The 26,951-nt window shown below is 43.3% G+C and overlaps 1 protein-coding gene across 2 annotated transcripts in view; it reads right to left on the bottom strand.

The window, feature by feature from the left end:
* DSP (desmoplakin) overlaps positions 1-24,340 on the bottom strand; it is a 45,643-nt gene extending 21,303 nt beyond the window's left edge. For both annotated transcript variants that reach the window (XM_019029157.4, XM_019029158.4), the window contains exons 1-6: positions 23,172-24,340; positions 9,414-9,516; positions 6,984-7,132; positions 5,849-6,023; positions 2,478-2,606; positions 1,471-1,521 (exon numbers count right to left, since the gene is read on the bottom strand). In XM_019029157.4, the coding sequence (XP_018884702.2) occupies positions 1,471-1,521; positions 2,478-2,606; positions 5,849-6,023; positions 6,984-7,132; positions 9,414-9,516; positions 23,172-23,341 (777 nt within the window). In that variant the 5' untranslated portion in view covers positions 23,342-24,340. The remainder of the gene's footprint in view (positions 1-1,470; positions 1,522-2,477; positions 2,607-5,848; positions 6,024-6,983; positions 7,133-9,413; positions 9,517-23,171) is intronic.
* Positions 24,341-26,951: the final 2,611 nt, after the last annotated feature.

The raw sequence follows: 26,951 nt of genomic DNA, 5'->3' as shown, positions 1-26,951 counted from the left end.
CACGGATAGGAAAAATGTTAACCTTGTGCATTCACTGACCACCTGGTATGGGAAAAGACCCATCCAAATTTGCAATGAACAAGAAGGCAGCAACTTTTTTTTTTTTTTTGAGACAGACTGTCGCTCTCATCTCCCAGGCTGGAGCGCAGTGGCACGAGCGATCTCGGTTTACTGCAACCTCCCCCTCCCGGGTTTAAGCGATTCTCCTGCCTCAGCTTCCCAAGTAGGTGGGATTACAGACATGCACCACCACGTCCTGCTAATTTTTGTATTTTTAGTAGAGACGGGGTTTCACCAGTTGGCCAGGCTGGTCTCGAAATCCCAACCTCAGATGATCCGCCCACCTCAGCCTCCCAAAGTGCTGGAATTATGGGCGTGAGCCACCACACCTGGCCTTACATTTTTTTTATTCTTCTAAATAAGGTCTTCTTTTGGTATTTTTTACTGATACAGTTGTACATATTTGGGGGTACCCATGATATCTGGACACATGTATACGATGTATAATGATCAAATCAGGATAACTGGGATATCCATCACCTCGAACATTTATCTTTTCTGTGTGTTGGGAACATTACAAATATTTTCTTCAAGCTATTTTGAAATATACATAAATTATCATTAACTATAATATCCCTATTGTACTATCAAATATTAGAACTTACTCCTTTTATCTACCTGTATTTTTGTACCCATCAATAATTAGTTTTGGACTATAAGGGGGAACATGGACTCTTAGAGAAATCAAGCTTTTCCTACCTTCCCCCCAAAAATTCAAAGTGCCATAAGTCACACCCCAGCCCAAAAGGAAAATCACTGTGTCACCACGAGTGACTTTATTTAAAAATTATCATTGCCAACATGGAAACATTAAAAAGTAAAGATATGATGACACAAATAGGCAGAAGAATGGAAATCTCTCCTCTTATGAATCAAGTAACTGATATGACAGAGTGTCATAAAATTGTGATGACGATCTGGTAGACCTCTATCTTGAGAAACATAACTTTTATTTTTGCTTACACTTCATAAAACAGACCACAATTCACAAGTGGCAACGTTTTCTTGCTTCAACTGCAAGTATTTAACAAGTGCCATTTATGTGACACAACTTGAAAACAGAACAGCAGTAGGGACTGACTTCTGAAAACAACTTTTAGGCGGGGCGCAGTGGCTCACGCCTGTAATCCCAGCACTTTGGAAGGCCAAGGCGGGCGGATCACTTGAGGTCAGGAGTTTGAGACCACCCTGGTTAACATGGTGAACATGGTGAAACCCTGTCTCTACTTAAAACAAAAAAAGAAAAGAAAACAACTTTTAAAATTCACTTCTAAAGGAAACTCAGCAGCAGCAACAACATTAGCATCGATGAACAGGTGCCTCCCCGCCAGGATGTGCTTGATATTTCTCGAACTGAATTGAATTGGAAACAACAGAAAGTCGATGCACTTGAGAAATAAATCAGCTTACCAGCAGGTTTTCATACTCCTCCTCCAACTGGTAGATCGCAGATTTCTCACGCTAGAAGACAACAAAAAGCAGGTAGATATAAATCCCCTTGTGGATTGTATAGAAAAGAGTGGCCCTTCTAAGCCTCCTTTTCTTCAGATACTGGCCTCAGATCCCTCCATAGAAAGAAAGAAGTACTAGCTCTATGAAATATTTCACCCATGGGGACTTTTTCCTAGGCGGTTGGAAAGCAAACCCTTGCTGGCCTGGCAGCACCGTCTCCACAAAGGAAAGCCCAGATCAGGGTCACTTAAAGACTCACTTGTTAGAAAATTGTCTTAAAGTTTAAAGACATCATTTAGGATTCCCTAGGTCTTAGAGAAATGAAGGAGAAAGTTGGTCAGGTGCTCAGGTGGACAAAAGTAAGCCCCCAAAAAGCCAGAAGAAGAAATGAGGATGAGAAGCTATGGTCTCAGGTAAAAAAAAAATAAAAAAGTTTAGTGATTTACAAGAGTAGAGACCTGGGGGAAACTAAGCACTTAAGATCAGTTACGATTTTATGCTGTAATTCTCAACCCAGTTTCAAGTGTGACTTTTTTCAGCATGGGAGCGGGTGTCGGGATGAGATATGGCTTTGCTCAATAGAAATAATGTTTTAATTACCACCTAGGAAAGGATTCACCAATGACACAAACTACTGTATAAGACTGTTGCATTTCCCCTATTCAAAAAGATGTTCTGCTTACCGCAGAAACAAACTGCCACCTCTAAAGAGACTTATTCACAAACTGCAAATGAGTGTTTGCACACCCTCAGCCTCTGGTTTAACTCCTCTTCAAGTGTTAACATAATCTCTAATAGGGCTACTGATTCCACTTCCCCATTTAAGAAGTGGGATTTCTAAAAATTTCCAGTCTTCTGGGAAAGAAATAATAGCAATGTTTCAGAAGAAACTCCCTGGGATTGAGTAATTACACGATCCTTCGGTAGATATTTTGAAGACTCTAAAATGAAACACAGAAAAGTACCAGGTCGGCTTTGATTTTGTCCAGCTGCCAGCGATAGTCGCCGATGGAGTTGTGGATGCTCCGGTGGCTGTTGATGTGCTGCTCCACTGAGGCCAGGTCCACACCCCAGGCCACCATGTCCATCTCCGCCTGCGACAGAAAGACAAAGAGAGGCGCCCTTTGTTGTTGCCCCTTTGCACCTGTTTCACTTACATACGGCATCACGGCTTTACTTCAGATAGAACCAAAGATGTAAATATGGAGTATTTTTGAAGCCAGAATATTTTTTAAAGGTTCCCAAATTGCTAATGCAGGGTTGCCAAATACTTCCCTCAACTTGCTTGACCCCAGCTCAAGATGGGCAGAGAAGGAAATTTAGAAATGGGAACCTGAAAACCAAGATCATGTCTTTTGAAAAAAAAAAAAACCAAATCTACCTGTGCACAGGCAAGCAAGCATGTGCACAGAACATATGTGTGCATATATATGTATGATATGTTATAAAATACTCATTTAATCATTCTTAAATGTGCATAAAAAATCATTAAATGCAATCATACACTGTTCCCCAAACTAAATAGTCGACCTAAAAGCATCTTTCATTGTTTATTTCTTTATATTGTCTTGATGGATGTAATTATTGGCTTTTTAAAATCCAGGATATACCATTCCCTTTTAGGATGCAAAACTCCCTATGGGCCATTTCAAAGGGAAGTCACTATATCTACTCAAGGATTCAATTTCCATGAGTGTTGGCAATATTAGGATTGTGGACTTAAGTTACCTTTTTAAAAAAATTAAATCTGACTAAATTTATTATTTGAGCCTCAAATTTAAGAATGTTTCACAATAAGAATCACACACATTGTTCCGCCAGTTCCACACGGGGGCAAGTCCATTATCTCACCCTTCTTTTGCATGAGTACATGTAAATTTCCAAATTACCTGTGTCATCTCTTGGACATGCCAAGGGCAAACATTCCAATCTGGGATTGCAGCAAGAACATAAAACACATTGTTCTAAGCCACATCCATGTTCTAATACACTTGGCAAGGCTTCAGAAAGGGGAGCCATTTCAGAGTCAGACAACAGAAGGTTACCCGGGACTTTGACCCTTCTCTCCCACAGCTGTCTCGGCTTTAAACCAGAGACAGCCAGGTGCGTGCAGTGGGACATTAGCAACGTGACCAGGCTCCAGCTCACGCCTCTCATTACCAGCCAGGTGTATCGTATCTGACCTGTCCATCGGCAAACACAGATCGGGAAAACAAAACAAAAACCTGGCTCAGGAGTGCCTGCCTCCTGACTGGCTGCTGGGGCAACAGTTCCCTTATCAGCTGGGCCCTGCAGCTCAGTCTCCTGGGAACGAGGTAAAGCATGCAGGGGAACAAGCGATAAGAGGAAAGGAGGCAGAGCAAATCCCAGAGCGAACCTGCAGTAAGCAATCAAACAGCTTTTAGTTTGTTTGCAACCATGAGGGCTGCCTGCCTAATCCGGAAAGCATCGCTTATCAATTGCTTCTGTTAGAAAACGACATAAAACTGGCTGGGCGCAGTGGCTCACACCTGTAAACCCAATACTTTGGGAGGCCAAGGCGGGCGGATCACAAGGTCAGGAGTTCGAGATCAGCCTGACCAATATGGCGAAACCCCCGTCTCTACTAAAAATACAAAAAATCAGCCGGGCATGGTGGCACACGCCTGTAGTCCCAGATACTCGGCAGGCTGAAGCAGCAGAATTGCTTGAACCCGGGAGATAGAGGTTGCAGTGAGCTGAGATCATGCCACTGCACTCCTGCCTGGGCAACAGAGTAAGACTCCCTCTCAAAAAAAAAAAGAAAATGACATAAAACTGAATTCATGTGGTAATACTTTTCCAAAATTTAAAAACATTGAGCATTTACTACATTCTTAAGCTACACCCAACATAAATACAAAAAAATGACAAATTACAGGTTGTCTTTTTTTATAACTGTCATACTAAGAAAACTTTAGGAGATACGACATTTCATAACTAATTTGATTGGAAGGCTGGTCTGCCCATCATTGTGGATCCTTAAGATGTAGTTAAGCCCCATCAGCTCCGCTATGTCTTCCTGTGACTGCTCCACTCCACAGGAGCTGGCCACCCTCCCCTCTAACTAAGCAAGAATGTATTACAGCTGATCCAGACAGAAATTTGGCATTTGAGCGTATGCATCTTGTTTTCTTCAATAACATTCATTTTCAGGACTAGGGACCATAATCTTTGTACCCTTGGGTGCCACTACATATAAAATCCTCAAGAAATGTGCTCGAAGATTAGAAGGAAATTTGAAAAACATACAAATAGATTTGTATTTAGGTTTCTGATATTTTACTGACTTTTGTTCTTTCTAAGCCTTACCTTCTGTAATAGCTTATATTCTTTATAATAAATGGGAGAAAAAGGTAACTGAATGAATGAATACATGTTTAGTCACTGAAGTCCTCACTACTTAGGAAAGAATACACAAAAATTTTAAAGGAGTTGAGAAATTTTAGAACCACTGCTGAATTAGTCTAACAACTAATCAAACCAAGCTTTCTTACAACCACATCTAAACTGCATAACAATCTCTCCACAACTTACCACTCTAACACATCCACATTCTCAAGGGAAGGGTTAGGAGCAGGTTTTCATTATAAAATTCCCATCTACATGACTGTGGCATATTTCTACCACCACCTGTTCATTATAGGACATAATGACTACATGAAACAACACAACAATCATTAGTCTTGAAAAATACTTTGCAGAAACTCCAGTTCTAGGGAAAGGATCAGCGTATCCTTCCAACATTATTTTACTTCACTCCCACACTGGTGACGTGATGGTTGCACAATGAGACAACTGAGACTTCAAAAGTCTAAGGTAAGCAACCAATGAGCCTAAACCAGAATGGCTAGTTTCACTGTTTCCAGCTCCTCCAATCTGTGACCATTTTAAATGAACCGCCACAATGGGCTTTTTTTCAAGTACCTATGAGTAAAACAGATGAGGTCAGTTGCCACTCACACAGAACAATGAAGTTATTTAGCACATAAACTCCCACAACAGATTTTTCCGGTGGTCAATATAAGAACTGGATATTCAAAGTCTACTAACTAAATTACACATGTTAAATATGACCTGTGTGATAAAGGACGACTATAAAGCAATGAGGCTGATTCCCCAAGCCACAATGAAATCTCATTCATTCCAAAATAGAAGACCACTTTTCAAATTGTATAGGAGGAAAATCCTGCAAACAGCAAGCTGCTGCTGCCACCTGAGGTCTAGAAGGCTCTTTGTCACACAAACACATGGGCTGACCCCATTGTGCTGGAACGTCTGGCCTGCACAGGTTTGGGCTATTCAAGAAGCTGCTTACCCTTTGCTGCCTCATCCACCCCAAACATTCACTGGTGACATGTTTGGTGAACTCATCCCAGCCAGAGCCACTCTGACAAGTGTAGCCTCCACCACCCTTGGAGCTGGCCCTGCGGACTCGAGGGACACTGATGGCTTTATAAAGGGCTCGCATTTGCTCTTGGAGCTGAAGAAGCCTGCAAAGAAAAAAAACCTTTAAACCACTGCAGGAAAACAGCCTATGAAAACCCATTCTGGGCAAATTTCCCCTTTTCTGAGTCTTTCGTGTCAATAGAGAAGCTATAAATGTTTTATGGTATTTGAAGATTTTTTTTTCTTTACCCCAGAACTTAAGTCTTAATCACATACAAAAAGTTAAATCTTAGGAAGAGGTTCAAAGTGCGTAACAGCATAGAAAGCGTCACTGCCTTTGCCCAACCTGGGAGCAACTTGCATTTTCTCTTGCGTTTTGTCCTGGGAGTTTTCCTAGTACCCTGGGCCCCAGGTAGTAGTAGAACAAATTCAGACTACATTTTTCTGCCTTATAGTCTTTGTTTCCAACTCTAAGGTTCTCATTTTTATATTTATGAAACTAAGCTTGACTTGATATTAGACCCTTAAGTGACTCACACCTGTAATCCCAGCACTTTGGGAAGCACAAGACGGAGGACTGCTTGAGCCTAGGACTTCGAGATCAGCCTAAGCAACATGGCAAAACCCTGTCTCCACAAAAAATTTATTTTTAATTTGCCAGGTATGGCACATGCCGATAGCCCAACTACTTGAGAGGCTGAAGTGGGAGGATTGCTTGAGCCCAGGAGGTCGAGGCTGCGGCGAGCCACATTTGTGCCACTGCACTCCAGCCTGGGTGACAGAGCGAGACCCTGTCTCAAAAAAAAAAAAAAAAAAAAAAAGTCAAATGCCATGCCAAAGGCCTTTCTGTCCTCTAAAGGGAGGTACAGTTAACACCTATAATGAAATGGTCACTTTGTATTAGAGATACATAATAAAGCTGCAAAATACCAAGTAAGCAAACCTTTCCTTGGGAACATTTGTGCTGCCTTCAAAGGAAGACCTGGGTCATGGAATTGAGTGTAACTGGTTATGTGGTGCTCCTTTTCATGGGGACTGCCCGATCCATGCTCTGTGGACAATACCTTTTCTGGTAAGCATCACAGGGCTGGCCCATCTGCCGCATCTCTCTGATCAAGCTGTCGAGGATTTCCATTTGGTCATTGGCCTGGGCAAAACACTCATCCAATTCTCGACTCCGAGTCAGTTGTATTCCATCTCCATACTTCAATTCCTGAAAGAAAACACTCACATGAAGGAAAACACATACTACCAGGAAGAAAACCTTCATGGGCGTTAATGGAAGCAAGAGCTTCCACTGTAAACATGACAAAAACTGTAAGTTTCCCCAGTGAAAATGATCTTATTGAGATAAGAAGGTAAACAGACAGAGATTCATGAACCAAAGTTTGTGGACTGTCTTTTAAATTTGCACTTGGCTTTTAAAGTCACATTTGCAGAATGCTAACCTTCCCCTTGCTTCACTATGTTACATGCTGATCTTTCATATTTACACACAAGTCTCATCTAATGGGAATCTCACTGTGACAAGGACACTGTACCATTATGCCAGATGGGGCCTCTTACGCACAGTTTTTCCTATACCTTATGAGAACATAATGTTTTAGTTCTTTTTTTATTTTTATTTTTATTTTTTTTGAGACAGAGCCTTGCTCTGTTGCCCAGGCTAGAGTGCAGTGGCACGATCTCAGCTCACTGCAACCTCTGCCTCCTGGATTCAAGCGATTCTCCTGCCTCAGGCTCCTGAGTAGCTGAGACTACAGGCATGTGCCACCATGCCAGGCTAATTTTTGTATTTTTAATAGAGACAGGGTTTCACCATGTTGGCCAGGCTGGTCTTGAACTCCTGACCTCAAGTGATACACCCGCCTCGGCCTCCCAAAGTGCTGGGATTACAAGCGCGAGCCACCACGCCTGGCCAACGTTTTAGTTCTTAAAAAGAAGGCTTCTGCCTGGTTAACTGTATTGGGCCAATCAATGTCCTGGTTTTGATGATGCGCTATAATCATATAAGATGTCACTACTGGGCGAAGCCGGGTGCTGGGTAGAGACCCCTTTGTACTATTTTTGCAACTTCTTATGAGTCTATAACTACTTCAAAATTTAAAAAGGGTTTTGTATTCAGAAAAACAAAAACAGAAAGCTTCCTCCTCTGCTTCAGTAACACCTACTGATCTTTCTCTGGAATTTTATATTTGCTGCTTTTACTTGGCTTTAGTCAAATGAACCTCTTTTCTCTAAACAGAAATGTTAGCAAATATGACACTATTTCCCTAACCTGTTTTTACTGCACGTTGATGCATATAAGCAAAAATAAACTGAGAACATGAGGCCATGCAAAATTTTCAGAGCTACACGTAAAACATATCCATAGTCACTACAAATGACGTGTGTGTGTGTATGTTCACTATTAAGTCACTGGTGTCTGCTATTTTGTTTTGTGTAAAGGAATCGGGCCACTGTGAGGAACATTTCAAGGAGTATGTTTCAAATCAGACACTCGAAACAACTAGAACTGGAGCCAAGCTAGTTTGCTGAGCCCCAAATATCTCTGAACATGAACTAAAGTGACATTCTTTTTTTAACTGGATGAAGAAATTCAGAACTAGAACCCACACAATATCTAAATTAAGAAATTAGAACATTAAAATATTATCTAAACAGAGCCCGTAAATTCATTTGGTTAAAATCTGTTTCAAATGTAGGCTATTTAGAAGGGGTACTTTGTGAAGAGGCAGATGCCAGATGTAACCTTGATACCAGTGTCAGCATTAGGGAGACTTCGCTGAAAAGATTCAGTGACTCAGGAAAGGGATAGAAAAGATGGCTACGGCCCCACCATTCTCTATTCTGTTTTTAGCAAACTCGGAGCAAAGGTGAATGCTAGTGTTTTAAAATGAAGACTTCACACAGCAAATACCACGAACTCCATGATTTCTAATCTGGATTCGATGAGATCCTAGGATGTCTCAGTTATCTTAAGAAATATCACAAGGTTCTCACAAATGTTACCATTTCTCCTCAATTTTCCATTGCCTATTTTTCCCCATTTTTCTGTTTCTCAGATAGAATTGTTATCTCAATATAGTCATTTTCCCTGAAAAAAAAAAATCATACTAAATTGATGGTGCACATGAAGATCCATCCCAACCCAGGAACAGAAACATGCCAGGTTGCATTTCTCAGAAGGGAAAGTATCAAAAAGACATGTAAATCATAAATTGCTTTATTTCCAAAAAGGTGGCAATCTGTAGTGTGAACATTTGTTGGGAGGGGGACGGGGAACTGTTTGAAAGCTGGTTCCCATTGTTAAACCAACATTACAAATAGGTTGAGAAGACACACATCTCTCTGTAGTCTGTTCTGAAAAAGCGTGTCTCTAAACACTACGTGAAAGAGGTCAGTGAATAGGCCCCGGCCAGCAGAAGCTAACCAAAGGACAGCCGGGTGTGGCCAAGGCTTTGGGAGAAGCGATGGGAACAGGGAAAGCTTACAGGCTGCACGATGAGCTCTGCTCGCATCAAGCAGTCGGAGCAGTTCTGCAGCAGCTCCTGGATGGTGTTCTGGTTCTGGTGCCTGGACATCGTGCCGGTTTGACTAAGGAGGCAAACACAGAGAAACCAGACATCAAATAACCTATTTCAATTCTGAAATAATTTCAAACTTGCAAAAGTTGCAAAAACAGGACAAAACCACTCCTGTGAGACCCTTTACCCGGAATCCCAATTGTTAACATTTTGTTGTGTTTCTTGTATCCCCCTTCTCCCCTCTCCATAGATGTGTGTGTATTTATCTGTGTGTATATATTATTTTTTCTGAACCACTTGAGAATAACCATGCCCTTCTACCCCCAAATATTTCAGCATATATTTATCTATGTATACATATTATTTTTTCCTGAATCATTTGAGAATAAACATGACTTTTTAACCCCCAAATATCTTAGCATATCATTCCTAAGAATAAAAACATTCACTTATATATAACCACAATACAACGATGAGAAGCAGAAAATTTACAATCGACACAAACGATTTTCTAATTTATAGAACTTGTTCAGATTTCACCAATTAGCCCAATAATGTCATTCACAGCAAGTTTTCCCCTCCCAGGTCCAGGATCCAATCCAGAAATATATCTCTCTGAGTTATAAAAACACACTTCTGGCAATGACAATGACACAGAGCTATTTCAGCTTCACTCCTGCTTCATCCCACAGCAGTCCCTAATGACAGTCCCCAACACAAGTCCCTCTGCAGGAAGACCTCATGGTGTCAGACACAGAGCATGAAGATTTCACTGGCAAGTCGGGCTGAAGGAAAGGTAGGAGAGGAGAAAAAAGCTTACTCTACAAAAGTATTGGCCGGACACAGTGGTTCACACCTGTAATCCCAGTGCTTTGGGAAGCCAAGGCAGGCAGACTGATTAAGTCTAGGAGTTGGAGACCAGCCTGAGCAACATAGCAAGACCCTGTCTTACAAAAAAAAAAAAAAGATTGTTTTTAAATTAGCCAAACATGGTGATGCATGCCTGCAGCTCTAGCTACTCAGGCAGCTGAGGTGGGAGGATCACTTGAGCCCACGAGTTGGAGGCTACGGTGAGCTATGATCACAGCACTGCACTCTTGCCTCGGTGACAGAGTGAGACCCTGTCTATAAAAAACATATATATATTTTCTGTAATTCCTGTAAAAGACAATTATGTTTTTTAAAAAAATCATGGTGTGAAGAAAGTGATGGAAAATTTAAATACATTATCTTTATCGCAAAACAAACCCATTCTCCTTTCAAGATGTTCCTAGAATACCTATTTTTCTCTACAATGGAGCTCATTCAATGTACATTTCAAATGAGGCACTTTTCTGGAAGACACCTAGCAGAAACCTTAAAACAACGGTGGTGTTGGCGGAAAATGTTGCAGATGGTCTGCATCTTAAAGAAAGAGACAGAGTTTCATTTGCTCTTCAAGCAAGGTATAACCAAAGTCTGGCTTTTAAATTTACCAAGATATACTATGCCACAGCACAGCCTACTGTAGTTTGGTTTCAGAGAGATTTAAAGCAGACCAAGTGATTATTTAACGTCTGCGAAAAGTCCTCATGGATGTGCTACAAGAAGTTGGCTCTTCCGACCTTCGGCCAGGGCCAGCCTGAGCCTGCTTTTATCTGATGCCTGTCTAACCAACTGGATATGTGTGTGTGTGTGTGTGTGTGTGTGTGTGTGTGTGTGTGTGTGTGTGTGTGTGTGTGTGTGTGTGTGTGTGTGTTTTAAAGAAAGAATTTCACTGTTAAAAAAAAATGTTTGACAAACAATGGTTGCATTATGCATAGATGGGATAAGATCACAGTAATGTGGGAATTCTCCCGAAGCACCTGGCTGCACTGTCTCACCATGGGAAAGCACTTTCTTTTTTGGCCACCCATTTGGGGTTCCTCCCTGCAGGCAAGGCTCCCCAACAAGCCAGGACTAGATGAATGTGGGTGAGGAGCCCAGACCTCCCTGGGAACTACTCCCAGAAGAAGACACAGGCTCCTCCAGGCAGGCCCAGGGGAGGTGGTGCCAGAGCCATCCAGCTCTCAAAACCAGGACTACCCCCACCCACCACCAATGCAACCAGTCTGTCTTCCACTCCAAATTATACAGGAAATGAGGTCCATTTCTCATACTGCTGAGATATAAGCAAGATCATATTTGTTGTCCTAACTTGTGCAGAATTCCAACTGACTTAGAACACCTTCCAAAACGTACCTGTTATAAAACAGAGGAAAGAAATTCAAGAGACAAAGGAAAACATTAAGAAACCCAGCAACCTCACTTAGAATCCTAGGATGAATTAAAAAATTAGGAAGGTCCTGTGTAATTATTTTTATTTTCTTCATTGAAGAGACATAGGAATACCTTTATTCTGAAACATTAAGAAATTCTGTTCAGCAATTTGGCTCTGAGGGTGATTCCCACAAAGAATGCCAGTCCCAAGCAGATAAATGAAAGAGTTGTCTCTTAGCACAAAGGAAAGACAGAGTTTCCTAAATGATTTAATAATGTGTGCCACTGTAAAAACGATCACAAACTGAGGTATAAGATGAGGGTGGGGCATGCCTGTAATCCCAGCGCTTTGGGAGGCCAAGGCAAAAGGATCGCTTGAGCTCAGGAGTTCAAGACTAGCCTGGGCAACACAGCATAAAACCCAGTGTTAAAAAAAATAAAATGATGGAGGCATGGGAAACTGGGTGAGGGTATACACAAACTTTGTACTATTTTGTAACTTTTCTGCAAATCTAAAACTATTCTAGAATTAAAATTATTAAAAACCAGAGACAGGGAGGACAAACACAATTGTGAATGAACCCACCAAAGTGTACATACACGTTTTTAAAAGTGAATTTATGAGACCAAATTCATTTGACCACAAAATATAAAACTTGCCAACTTCTTTTTACCCAAGAACTAGAATGGTTAGTTATACCACAGTTAGAAACGAATTACATCCAGGATAAAGGAGGTAAGGCAACCAAACATTGGCTTAAAACATTGGTGGGTTTGCTCTGTTTTTTAATTCCCTCCCCCTAGTTTTAGAAGACATTCCTATTTCTCTAGAGATCAGTTGACATCCTATAAAGAGAAGACACCTTGCCTGCCTTCCCTTGCCTACCCATATTTGAACTCAAAAAAAAAAAACAAAAAACAACAGGTAACTTCATATGCTGCTAATAATACCAAATAAATTCTTCGTGCTTTTCTAAAGGATTTCCATTTCCATATGTTCTTTTTTTTTTTTTTCCCCCCCCCCCCCGAGATGGAGTCTTGCTCTGTCACCCAGGCTGGAGTGCAGTGGCATGATCTCGGCTCACTGCAACCTCCGCTTCCCGGGTTCAAGTGATTCTCCTGCCTCAGGCTCCAGAGTAGCTGGGACTACAGGCATGCACCACCACGCCCAGCTATTTTTTTTTTTGTATTTTTAATAGAGATGGGATTTCACCATGTTGGTCATGTTGGTCTCAAACTCCTGACCTCAAATGATCTGCCCACCTCGGCCTCCCAAAGTGTTAGGATTACAGGCGTGAGCCACCGCGCCCTGTCTCATATGTTCCTGATATCCACTAAAAAACTTACATGTTTTGCACAGCATCTTAGTAAATAAATTAACAACTGTATAGGAATGAGGAATGCACAGAAATCTAATCCTTTGAAGGGTTGAAAAAATAAAAAGCTTAAGTGTTGGAACAATGAAATAAAGAATCTTTGATATCATTATTTGTCTATTGGGAAGTGTGATCTGATTAACCAAATTTCATCATATACACAACTTTTCAAGACCGCGTCTGATCCTTAAAACAAGGTCTACTTCTATCTTTCATCTGTAAGAATCCAACTTCAGCCTTAGGTGTGGCCAAGAATTCCCTTTGGAAACAGACCGAGGCGAGAAAAGGAACTAGGTATACACCTTGTGAATGGCTCGGTCCATCAGAACAAGACAGAGGGAGACTCAGGCCAACTAAGGTATAGGGAATCCACCTTGCCAGGTCAGTTTGCTTGTCTCAGCCCAATGAAGAATCCACACAGAACTCGCTGTACTTAATCAGGGAGGAAGTTCAGCGGAAAGGATTTCGACCCATCGGGTCAGTCTGATGTCAGACATACACCAGCTGTATGTGTAGCACTGGATTCTTCAGCATGAGAGCCAGGAGAGCTTGCTTCAGGAAACATGCCTATTTTTTTTTTTTTTTTTGAGAAGGAGTCTCACTCTGTCGCCCAGGCTGGAATGCAGTGGCACAATCTCAGCTCATTGCAACCTCCACCTCCTGGGTTCAAGTGATTCTTCTGCCTCAGCCTCCCAAGTAGCTGGGATTACAGGCACACTGCCACCACGCAAAGCTAATTTTTGTACTTTTAGTAGAGACAGGGTTTCACCAAATTTTGGCCAGCCTGGTCTCAAACTCCTGACCCCAAGGGATCCACCCGCCTTGGCCTCCCAAAGTGCTGGGATTACAGATGTGAGCCACCGCTCCCAGCCAGGAAACATGCATTTTTTTAAAAGCTGTAATTCAAAACCTTTCTAAGTCAGATTATATATATATATATGTTATTGACCACACAATTTTAGATTTTTTTTAATCTCAGAAATTTCTATCTCCATCTGTTGGGCTAAATGGTATGTAAGATTTCTTCACCTCATTCATTCTGTAACTCAATTTTAGGAAATGACCAAACTCATTCTTCCTTACTGAAAATAATACAAATATCTATGTTAAGTTCATGGTAAATAAATTTATTCATGCTAATTGAATTAAATTTAATTCATACAGTGCAGTTTGGGAAAATGCAAAATTCTATAATGGATAAAGAAATAATTTTAAAATGATGTACTTACAAGCGTATACACGTTTTTTTAAATCTCTACCCTCAAAGAAATTTTTAATACTGCTACATATGGGTGTTAGGGGTTGAGAGATTTTCAAATCATGTTAGGAATTAAATTAACAAGCCAGGAATTTCGATTTTTAAATCCCATTTCAGTGGCACAGAAGATGGCAGATGTCATGTGCTTTTTAAAAAAAAAGAAAAAAGAAAAAGAAAACAACTCATTTGGGTCAAATTTATCAAAAGAATATTGACTTCCAAACCAAAATTAATAGGTGCCCTTGAAAAAAATAACTCATCCTTAAAAGTTTTTAACTCTTCTGAGAGATAAATGAGTCATATTACAAAGAACCTACCTGCACATACCTTTTTTTTAAGTTCATCCTAAAACTTGTTTAAACAAGTAAGGGTTCCAAATATTTGCATAGAGAGCCCTTCATCGGTGGTTAAAAAGAAAACAAGTTCTGGATTCTAATCCAAAGATGGACCACATGAATGTGTGAACAATATTACCAAGATTTCAAGGTTTTATTTTACTACCTTCAAAAAAACATTTTTCTTTAAAAATAGGACTCCAAAACTAGCTGTCCTAAGGCATTAGCTTTACATGTATTGCCAAAAATATCATTTTTAAAAATACAAGACAAGGTTGGGTGCCGTGGCTCATGCCTGTAATCCCAGCACTTTGGGAGGCAGAGGCCGCCGGATTGCTTGAACCCAGGAGTTTAAGATCAGCCTGGGCAACATGGCGAAACCCCATTTCTACAGAAAAAAAAAAAAAAAAACAGCTGGGCATGATGGCACACTCCTGCAAGTCCCAGCTACTCGGGAGGCTGAGATAGGAGGCTGAGATGAGATGGCTGAACCTGGGAGGCAGAGGCTGCAGTGAGCCGAGATTGCACCACTGCACTCCAGCCTGGGCGAAAGAGCAAGACCTTGTCTTAAAAAAATAAAAATATTCAGAAAGATAAAGGAAAAAAAGTTCGTACTTTCAGAAAGATAAAGAAAAAATAACACACAAAAAAAGACAAATATTTCAAAGAGGGACATTATAGGCAAAAAAAAAGTTTTTAAATGAAGAGCTACTCTCTGTTTTATAAAAATACTTTTATAATAACTATGTTGCTCATTAGACACTCGGACCATGCCCCCTAACTTTGCATTTCTTTTTGTTTATATATTTTCTCTCCAACTGGACTCCTTTCCTTCCTTCCTCTTTCCATCTCTCCCTTCCTCCCTCTCCTCTTCTTTTGTTCATTCAGTCAACACAGGCTCTTGTACATATGCCAGAAAGACTCATATGTCTCTCTGTTTTCAGCTTCACGGAATAATTGCCTAGGAAAAACTCAGGAAATGTGTGTTAGGAATTATGATAGTTATATAATGCTTTAATATTGACCGTAAGGCCTATTTGCTTAGCTCTTTATAATTTTCAAAGCATTTTTCACATATACTATTTTGTTTGAGTTTCTTGAAAGGATCTTGCATAAAAAGAAAAATATATTTTTAATACTTCACTTAAGGATGATACTTTACCTCTAAGATTCACTAGCCGGGTACGGTGGCTCACGCCTGTAATCCCAACACTTCAGGAGGCTGAGGCGGGAGGATCACCTGAGGTCGGGAGTTCCAGACCAGCCTGACCAACATGGAGAAACCCCGTCTCTACTAAAATACAAAATTAGCCTGGCATGGTGGCGCATGCCTGTAATCCCAGCTACTCAGGAGGCTGAAGCAGGAGAATCGCTTGAACCTGGGAGGTGGAGGTTGCAGTGAGCCGAGATCGCACCATTGCCCTCCAGTCTGGGCAACAAGAGCAAAACTCTGTCTCAAAAAAAAAAAAATTCATTAAACACCCTCTATATACATCAGCTGAAATGCCATGTTAGCCATCCTTCAAAAGTTCAGAACTTCACAAGTTACAGCCTTCTGCAAGGAGCTTTCCATATCACACCTCTGCATCCTCTCCTCTCTTGCATTAGTTTAAACACCTGGCTAGCTGCTCCTGGAGAGCAAAGTCCCATGTCTTAGTCATCTTGGACTCCTATAAACACTTAACCTAACAACATAAATAAGGTTCGGCACACAGAAGGTATTTAATGCATGTTTGTTTGGCTTAGTAAAGTGGAAGAAAAACAAAGGCAAACAAAAGACCCATCTGAGGATATTATGGCTCATCTCATTACCCTGATTTCAAAAGCTCAACCAGAGAACACAACTCTCCCCTCCCCATTCCCACTCCAGCAGTGAGCAAACATGGTGGATTTTTTGTCTCTATAGATTTTAGAAAGACAGCCTCCTTTGATCCTGCATTTTGTCTTCGCCCAGGAGCTACAGAAACAGTACTCTAATAAAAGTTCTGCTTCTTTTCCAGGCGGTTTTCTCGATTTTCACACTGTGTGTTTGGCAGATTGTGTTTATGGGATAGTGGAAAACTGATCACATATCATTAACTTCAGAAGGACTTTGAAGTAGGGCACAGCTGGAGTCCACGCCCAGCTCAGCCACTTCCAGTTATACAGCCTGTGACCTTGAGCAACTTAAAGTGACATCCACTGGCAGTGCCTGGAGCTTCTGCCTCTATGACAGGTAGAACACCCCCCTCCTGGGGCTGAGGTGAGGCTCAGAGGGGCACTGCAGAGGCGGAGACCTCACTTAGTGATAGCTCTTACTTGCGGAGGCTGCTGCTGTTGTTATGGTTCTGAAATTTCTTTCTTTCTTTTTTTTTTTTTTCACGGAGTCTCGCTCTGTTGCCCAGGCTGTAGTGCAGTGCCATGATCTCAGCTCCCGGCAACCTCTGCTTCCCGGGTTCAAGCGATTCTTCTGCCTCAGCCTCCTGAGCAGTTGGGACTACAGGCGCCCGCCACCACGCCCAGCTAATTTTTGTATTTTTAGTAGAGACGGGGTTTCACCATATTGGCTAGGCTGGTCTGGAACTCCTGACCTCATGATCCGCCCACCCCGGCCTCCCAAAGTGCTGGATTACAGGCGTGAGCCACCGCGCCCGGCTGAAATTTCATTTTTGTGTTTTGTCTTTGCCCCAGTGCATAACTTTAAGGATGTCCTGCAGCAAAATGGAGGTGGGGTGATAAGAAAAGAAAGAGAAAGAGGAGAAGGAAGAAATGGATTGGGTATTAAGTGTGAGGCATTTCAGGAGTTCCTCAGGTTCACTACAAGACTCAAAAATAACTGAGACAATTCATAGAGAGTGATACACTTTAACAGCATGAGAAAAACTTATTGAGGGTAAGAAAATTCAAAGGCCAGGTGCACTGGCTCTTGCCTGTAATTCTAGCACTTTGGAAAGCCAAGGTGGGAGGATCACTTGAGCCCAGGAGTTCAAGACCAGCCTGGGCAAGATAGCGAGACCTTGTCTCTACAAAAAAAAAAAAATTTTAATTAGTTGTGTATGGTGGCTCACGCCTGTGGTCCCAAGCTACTCAAGAGGCTGAGGTGGGAGAGTCACTTAAGCCTGAGTGGTCAAGACTGCAGTGAGCTATGATCATGCACTGCACTCCAGCCTGAGCCACAGAGCAACACCCCATCTCAAAACAAACAAACAAACAAAATGTAATTCCAAGCAGAACCTTTGATCTGTTTGCTGCAGCTTCTCACTAAACTGTCTTCATTTTCATGAAGTGTAGATTTCACATTCATGAGCCCTTCCAGCCCAAGGTGTCGGTCGTGAGGCATAAATTATTGGACTGCACTAGTATTTTACAAGATGTCACCTCAAATGAGCAGCTCATGTCTGAGTCTTAGGATCTGTGGGGCCGTGACTTCAAAATCAGAACCACACCTGAACGTTTTCAAGCGGCAGGGCCACTGGGACCAGCCCAGCCGGAGGGAGATGGAGAAAATCAAGGGGTGGGGCACTGCTCCCAGCTGCAGCAACAAGGCCTCCAGACTGAAACCACTCCTTCTAGAACCTCCTGGTCTGGAAAGACTGGTTAGCTGAGAGTCAAGACACACTCTCCAAGTCTCACACCCAAGCCCTCCTTTGCTCCACCCTAAGAAGTCAGCACTGAGGCATCAGGGGCATCAGCAGTTTTTCCCTTTCCAAGACATTTCCATTACCTGAACAATGAAATTATGCCCATATTTAGAGAAAAAAATGACTGTTGAAAGCTGTATTGTCCCATTAAATAGATCTGACTAACAATTAGTTGGTTTAATGCAGAATCAAATTGAGTTTCTTTTTTCCTAAGCAGATAGAAACTCTACAAGAGTATTAATGAAAGAATACAATGATTATGAAATATTTCACAGGAACGCAGACTGAGGAATTCAACAGATTAAAAATAAGTAATAACTCAGATAGAAAAGGGTTTACAAGTAGAAAAGGTGAATTCTCACACTGCAGGTTTAATCTTCTCTTGGGTCAGTATGGTATACTGGATTCAAATCTAGCTTAACAACTTAACTAGCTGTGTGACCTTAGGCAAGCCATTTAAATATTTTAACCTCAGCTTCCCATCTGTAAACTGGGAAGTTTATTATGAGGCTTGAGATAACAAACATCCTATACAAGGCACATCACAGGTATTTGCTGGGTAATGGTAACTATTATTAACCACAGACCTGATATTTTTATAAAATATACAAGTTAAATTTAATAACCATGTAAATGTTACCTGCCATATATTAAGCTAAACTAAATCTTGCTTTGCAATCATTTCCCAGAAAAGTGTTTAGACTATCTACGCTATGAGTCACTCGAGCTCTGGGCCTGTTTCTCAGACTCTCCCTTGCCTCTCGCATCCAATTCTTAGCTGAAGCTGTCACTCCACCTTGGCAATACCTACTTTCCCGTCCACCGCCCTCACTCTGGTTCAGACTTTCACTCCCTCCCTCCTTCACTGGTGCAATGGCTTCCTTAAGCCAACGCCTAAACAGTCCAGAAGCTCAGTTATGATCGTCTCACTTCCCTGCTCCTCCAATGGAGGAGATTTTCAATGGCTTCAGTGAAAACCTGCACCAGCTTCCCTCTGCCTATCCAAATCCCTCTCCGGGGCATTCAAGGTCTCCAATGCCTTGGTCAAAAAAGGATGCTTCTTCCTTTCATCTTACTGCCTCCCTGCTCAGAGGGAATGCTCTAAAAGGAGATCACTCCACAGGCTTTGCAGACTTTTCTCATGCTCTTCTCTCCCTCTGGAAGGCTCTCTGCCCACCCATCCTGACACAGCTGAAATACTCCAAAGTCTAGTTCGACATCACTTCCTTTATAAAGTCTTCCCAGTGCCCCCAGGACAGATGTTCTCTCACCTCCTTGTGAAGTCTCTGAAGTCACGTACACCCCTCCTGTGCATTCCGCTTTTGCGTGCTAGTCTTCGTGTACTTATCTTCCTTGGAAGGGCCTACACTCCTTTCTAGGCTATAGATTTCCGCCTTGATCTCCCCTGACACTTAACACAGAATGCAGTCAATGTTCGGTAAATACTTGCTGAATTAAGGAATTAATGGAATTTGAGATACTTTCATGGTGTAATTACAGACCTGTCCATTCTAAAAGTCAGGCTGTGAAGGCACAAGGAAAACCAAGGTGAGGATCCTTGGGTCCTCAGGCCAACCCAGCCCTAAGTGGATTCTAGGATCTTGGGCACGTCCTCAGCTTCCTGTCTCTGAAGTGTGCGTGTGGGGTTTCTGCCTAGGCTAAGTGATCCTTAGGGGTCCCCCCTGCTCTAAAATTCAGGCAAATTGACCTGTTTGTCTCATAGTAAGAAATAAGCTTCTCTTAAAACCTAAGTTAAGACTAACTTTAAAATGTATATGAAATAATGATCACATGTATCTCAGTTTTGAAATCATGAGATCTGAAGAAAAATAAGCATTAATATTATAACCACATATTTCTGAAACTTACTGAGTATTTTCTGCTTTTAATCCTCCCACAGATTCACCCTTTGATGGGTGAAAGAAAGATCTAACTGTGGGACTTTGTTACTTTGGTAACAAATTTCACTATTTGTAATTTGTTTTAATGACAGGAATAAGACTAGAGTAATTCTGCTGTAATTGAAAACAGTATTAATGTAACATCCTATCCAAGAAGAATCCAAAATTTACATTTCAAAACATGTACATGTCTATTATTTCATTATCAAGGTTGTAACATTTACCAAATGTTAACAAAATTAAGTAGTTGCAGATTCCATTCAATCTAAAACAAAGACACAAAGAACAGGCAGGTGGTGGGGGGTGGGGGGGAAGAGGGAATTAGGATACAATGAGATCTAATACTGTCCTAGAAACGGGTAAGTGCTGTTCGTGGAAAGGACAGAGAGAGAGAGATATTTTAAAGTCATTTTCAAAGGAAAACTAAGAGTTGGGCCCTCCACACATTCAAATTTCTTTATTTAGGGAAGGGCTAAATACAAAACACTCATCTCAAAAATCACCAATCTATTAATAATTCAGCCATAAAGTAGCAGTTTTTGAAATAAATGAGTTTAAAGCAACCAATAGTTTTTATACTAGTTTTCATGCTAAAAAAAAAAAAAAAAAGAAAAGAAAACCACAAAAACCTTTATTTAGAAAACCTTCGGGTCAGAAAAATACTTATGAAATTCTTAATCATCATTCACTTAGCAGAGAGCAGTGGCTCCCTTGGGCACAGAGGGCACCCTGCTTCTACAAAGTGCACGCCACAGCCAAACATATCCCTCCACACAAAACCAGAATGCCACCAGAAAAACTGCGACATGCCCTGCCTTCAGTCAGTCGCTATTATTTGAAAACGCAGAAGTCAGCATTTGTGGGCTATTTTGTAGTCAGTAGCACCACTGCAGGCTGGGTCAGGCTCGGGAGGAACCTCCATTGCCAGGATCCCCGGAAAGAATGACCGCCTCCCGACTCAAGCCTTGAGCTTGACGCCCTGCTGCCGGGCAGAGCAACATTAATGAGAAGAAAAAACATCCTTCCTCAAAGTCAGGTAATTTTTCACTTGGGTCTCTTTCCCCTTCCCAGAGAGATGTGAGACTTGACAAGTTTACAAGTAGGCTTTAAGTTGGAAAAACAGAGCACGAGATGATACTACACAAGGAAAAAACATGGAGCTTGCCCAAAATTAAATGTTTCAATGGGGAATCCTAATAAAACATGTACCTTGATGCAGTTCATTAACCAATTAATTTATTAAAGTTTTACTTCCCTACAAAAGGTATAAAAAGCCAAGGGAGTGAAATATTCGATTAATAGTACTGATTATTGTCTATTTAAAAGATAAGAAATCCAGGCTAGCAAAAGCATAGTTATAAATAATAATCAAAATAAATACTTGGTTCATGAAAACGCCAAAAAGAGCTACTAAAGAGTCCTTCACATTCTATTCTGACTTGGATTTAAACTGTGTGTAACCCACACATTTAAAGGATGTGCGTCTCAAATCCTGGAGGACTGCGAGAGAAAATTTAAATTTCAGATTTAAATGGCTGGCAAAATTTTAAAACAAATGTAATGAAAACCCCAGTTTTCATTCCTCCTATTGCTTGGCACATTTTCCCTGGAAATCCTCAGACACATTTTGTTCAGGAAACAAAGAACTCCAAGATTGAGACAATTCTTTGCTAACTCAAAAAAAAAAAAGCGAAAATAGATTTTCAGGATGCCCCATAAATAAATAAATGAATCTAAGCAGAAAACAGGTTGCAACTCGAGTAGTCCCTGCCTTCAAAACTGCTTGCAAAACAAAACTCCCTGGAGCGCATTCAGGTTGCTCCTCCCAGGCCTAGGGCCACAACGCCTGGTAAATAACGTCCTGGCGCTCAGGGCCTCTTTCCCAAAAGCCCGACGTGGGAACAACTAGCAGGGGGCGGGGAGGTGGGGCGGGCTGCAAAACGCGCACGGCTCACGTGGGCATCTAGAGTCCAGCTCCCGAGACCCGGTCAAAGCAGGGACAGGATCTCTTCCCCACCCACCCAAATGACGCCCTCGGTCTGTTTCCGCTAGGATCCGGAGACGCTGACCCTCTCACCGGGGGGTCTTCCCGGGGCACCTAGGCCAGGGCGGGCCCCCAGCGTCGTCCTCCCCCACCCCCCAACTCCCCTGCCCACACGTTCTGGATCAAAGTAGACATGCGGCCGGCGCTCTGCGATCCAAGGCACACTGGGGTCTTTCATCCGGTGTTTTTAAAAAGGAGGAAACAAAAGCCTCAGAGGCAGGGCCCCAGGTGCGCTCGCCCGCGGGGGCTGCGGCGCGGACGACCGAAGGGAACAGGCACGTCCCGGCCGAACTTCAAGACCCGGGCCCGGCAGCCGCCCCGGCGGGGAAGTTTCGTTTCCCGGACAGGGGAAGCCGAAGCGCCTCCTCGGGACAGGACCCCGCGCCGCCGGGACGCGCAGCCTTGATACAAACGTCCTTGGGTGGCCGAGGAGTCCAGGAGTCGTTGCAGTCGTGGTCTCGGGGTTACTGGGGATTGGGGGTGAGCCGGTAGAGACTGCGGAGCCCCGAGCACCACTCGGCCACCGGACAGGACCGGGGCCCCGCTCCTTTCCTCTTTTACTTTGATTACGGTTGGAGAGGTTGGGTTTTGTGGTCGCAGCCCCACCTCGCCTGACCTCCCATTCGCGGGCTGGGACAAAGGCGGCTGCAGCCGTGTCCAGCAGGCAGGGGACAGCCCCGCGCTGGCCCGACGCCCCCTCTGACCACCCGCCCGGGCTCGCGGGAGGAGAGAAAGGTAGGACCGAGTCCTTGTTCGCAGGACAGGGGCCAACCTGTCCCCGCACGCGTCAGGACACCCGGTCCTGCTCCCAGCGCGGCCGGGAAGTTCTTTCGGGACCTGGGGCAAAAAAACCTTTCCACCTTCGGGACTCGAGTCTCCCAGTCGTCCAGAGGAGGACGGTCCCTCCCTGTCTCGCGAGCCCCGCAGCCCGCGCTCTCCGGGCAGGTACCCACCAGTAGCCGTCCGAGTTCTGTTCGGTGATCACGCCGCGCCGCGAGTAGTACATCCTGCTGGTGCCTCCGCCGCCGCTGGTCACCTCGTAGCGCAGGTCTGGGCCAGACTCGGCGCGGATCATGCGGCCCAGAGTGTTGATCCGCGGGTGGGAGCCTCCGTTGCAGCTCATGTCGGCGGGCAATCGGGAGAGCGGCTCAGCGCCGAGGCATAAGCGAGGCGGGTCGGCGCGGAGAAAGCGGAGGGGGCCAAGGATAGGCGGACGGCCGGGGAACCGGGCGGGAGTGCGGAAGGCTCGCGAGGTCGCTGCTCGCCACCTGGGCCCTCCCGAGGCCGCTGCGAGCGCGGAGACGGCGACGGGCCGGGGGCAGGAGCGGGAGAAAGAGCTGTGGCTCGGAGGGCGGCAAGGGCGCAGAGGAGCTGCGTCGGAGCTGGGTGTTGGTGTTGGTCGGCGGCGGAGCGAGTCTCCTCCCCGCTGGCACCGGGCGCCTAGGCCACACCTGGCCGGTTTCTTCCCAGGGTGGGGTGCGGCCACCGCGCCTTCCCCGCCCCCCCGCGGGTGTCACCGACGCGCTCCGGCCGCCCCTCCCCACCTGCGCCCGCCGCCCGCGACTCCGCCCTGCGCCACCGAGGCCTGAGTAACACCGGGCGGGGCGGGGGCGGGGTCCCCGAGACCCAAGCGCCCTGGGCGAAGCCACCGCGGGGAAGACGTGCGCTTGCGGGGGCTGCTGCGCTCTGCGCTGGGGCCTCTCGGGCTGGGAATGCGTGGCCCGGCTTTTGAGGATTTCCTTGGTCCCCGGGCGGAAATAGCTGGAATGGAGGGGCCTCTCGATTGGAGACTTACTGGTCAAATATTTACTTTTGTTGATCACTGGAAACGCTACCTACCACGCATTGACTAGGACCACAGTGAGGAGGGAAGGCTTTAGATTATAGAGTTTTATTTGGGGGCTTGTTTTGTTTTGTTTTATTCCAGGAATTCAGGAAATTGCCCCAGAAGTCCGATTTCTGATGTGTAAAACCTTTTTTTACAGAAAACCACGACTTCCTGGAAAAGTCTTCACCGTAAATATTAATCTCTTTGGCATGAAGAGGAAAACACTGCAGCTAATTTTTCATGGGATAACAAAAATATAAGTTGCAATTTCTTTTATTTTTTCCCTTTCGATGGTCTTTTTAAACAAGGAGTAAAGATTTCAACGCCAGGTCCAGTTTCCAAATTTTGTACCAGAACCTTGAGGATGCTTGTCTCTCGCGCGCGCTTCGCCGCAGACCGAACCCTCTCCGGAACTCAGAGCTGTTCACCCAAGTCAGCGGAGGAGGCCTCCTGGGACTTGAGCCTGAGGGTGGCAAAGAACCCTAGGCAGAGATCATCAACTTGGTACCGATGAGTGACGCGGAGCTTGAACATTCCAGCGACTTGCTCCAGGGCCACTCCCAGTTAAGAGGCTGAGTGTTAACTGCAAGAGGCTGAGTGTTAACTACACCGTAGGCTCCAGGAACCGAACCGGGTTTGGATACAGACCCAGTCACACCATCCATGAAAAGCTGTTTCTATAATATGGAAAATTGTTAAATGACGCTTTAGTAAAAGCCATTTAAAGATCTTTTCTAATACATTTTTCATCTTTCCAAACAATGCCGCTGATTACCTTCTGATACAGTGTGTTTCCAAAATGTTTATGAACTGAAAACAAAAATAAAAAACTACATTTTTATGTTGTAAAGGGAGTGGGGGGGACTTTCTAAAATTTGTCATTTTATAGCACTTCTCATGACAACTTGACCCTTTAGGCATAATTTTTGAGAAAATGTCGTGTTCTTTTTTTTTTTACAGCTGAACGTCTTAAATTCAAGGAGTAAACACATATTAATGAGATAAAAGTTTATCACTGTTAGCACAACCAATAATTTGCATCGTAGTCTCAATTTCCTCGAATCTTTAATAAAACCAAAGTGGTCAAGTGTTTAAATGATTATACAGATTGAGTACCCCTTATCCAAAATGCTTGGGACCAGAAATATTTTGGATTCTGGATTTTCTTGGATTTTGCAATATTTGCATAGACGTAACGAGAGATCTTTGGGGATGGAACTCAAGCCTAAACATGAACTTTATTTATGTTTTCTATATGCCTTATACACATAGCCTGAAGGTAATTTTATACAATATTTTAGATAATTTTGTGCATGAAACAAAGTTTTGACTGCACTTTGACTGCAAGTCATCACATGAGGTCAGGTGTGGAATTCGCCACTTGTGGTCATCATGTCAGTGCTCAGAAAGTTTGGATTTGGGAGCATTTTGGATTTCAGATTTTCAGATTAGGGATGCTCAACCTGTACAAATACTGATCTATAGACAAGACAGTGGTTTTTCTCAAACAGAATCAATGGCTGGAAGTCAGCCTCTGCACAAACAGCCCATAATATCCATTGGTGGAGGAGAGAAAGACATGCATGGAGGGAAGATGTCAGTGCATAATGTACAACATTTCATTTAGGATGTTTTCCCTCTATGCATCTCATTTGTTCAGCAAATAATTATAACCTAGGATATGGAAATACTCTGCAACATACAAAGATAAATAGGGTCCAGTCACTGCCCTTAAATATATTATAGTAAAACTTTGATTTAAGAAATTCAGGGGCCCGTGCGGTGGCTCATGCCTGTAATCCTAGCACTTTGGGAGGCAGAGGCGGGTGGATCACTTGAGGTCAGGAGTTCGAGACCAGCCTGGCCAACATGATGAAACCCCATCTCTACTAAAAATACAAAAATTAGCTGGGTGTGGTGGCAGGCGCCTGTAATCCTAGCTGTTTGGGAGGCAAAGGCATGAGTATCGCTTGAATCCAGGAGGTGGAGATTATATTGAGCAGAGATCGTGTCATTGCACTCCAGCCCAGGTAACAGAGCAAGACTCTGTCTCAAAAAAAAAACAAAAACAAAATTCAGGGATTATTCTTCCCTAATGTGTAATAAAAAGGCCACACAATTGCACGGTAGAATTATCCTTTAAAAAAAAAAAACCACGTATCTATTAACCACCCCCCCAGTGGTAACAAAAGCTCTTGTTAGCCAAGGGTCCCCTTACGGTCATAGGAACCAGGCTCCACACAGACCCAAACACCACCCAGACTCACAAAACTGTTCAATCTGCAGGCAAAACAGAGGAAGAGGCGAAGAGCCCACGCCACCAATCACACCTCTGGCTGCGTTGCTTCCTCACCCATCTTACTGTTTCCTGGGCTTCTCCAGGCATCCCCAAGAACAGGAACGGCTTCCAGCTACCAAACATGCCTGCTCTAGGAAGACAGTGGCTTTCATTTATCTTTCTCTAAGGGTGATAAACAAACATAAGAGGATAAAATAAACAGATTGACATGCCCGACAGATGGAACCCCCCCACCTCAACACACACACACACACACATGCACATACACACACACACATCAGTTGTCTAGGTTGGCTCATCACACAGTGAAGAGCGAGGATAACTTGCCCATAGTTATAATCTTAGTGCTACAATTTACTTATGCAAGAGCTCAATTTCTTCATGTGTATAATGGAAATAACACTTGCTCTGCCAACCTTCCAAATCCACAGTGAGGGTCAAATGAGATAAAATACGTGAACATTCTTGAACACTGTGAAACATATAAAGCTTAAGGTACCACCTGTTAAGCCAAAAGTTCTCTGCTGGATGCGAAATTTTAACCGTTAATGTTCCTGTCTTTATCCCACATGTAAATCAGTAAACCTCCCTCTTGGACACATTTAA

The sequence above is a fragment of the Gorilla gorilla genome, chromosome 5 (assembly GCF_029281585.2).
Source record: "Gorilla gorilla gorilla isolate KB3781 chromosome 5, NHGRI_mGorGor1-v2.1_pri, whole genome shotgun sequence".
Classification (NCBI taxonomy): Eukaryota; Metazoa; Chordata; class Mammalia; order Primates; family Hominidae; genus Gorilla; species Gorilla gorilla.
Note: the sequence above shows the minus strand (reverse complement) of the source record. Positions and strands in the feature narration are given on the sequence as shown.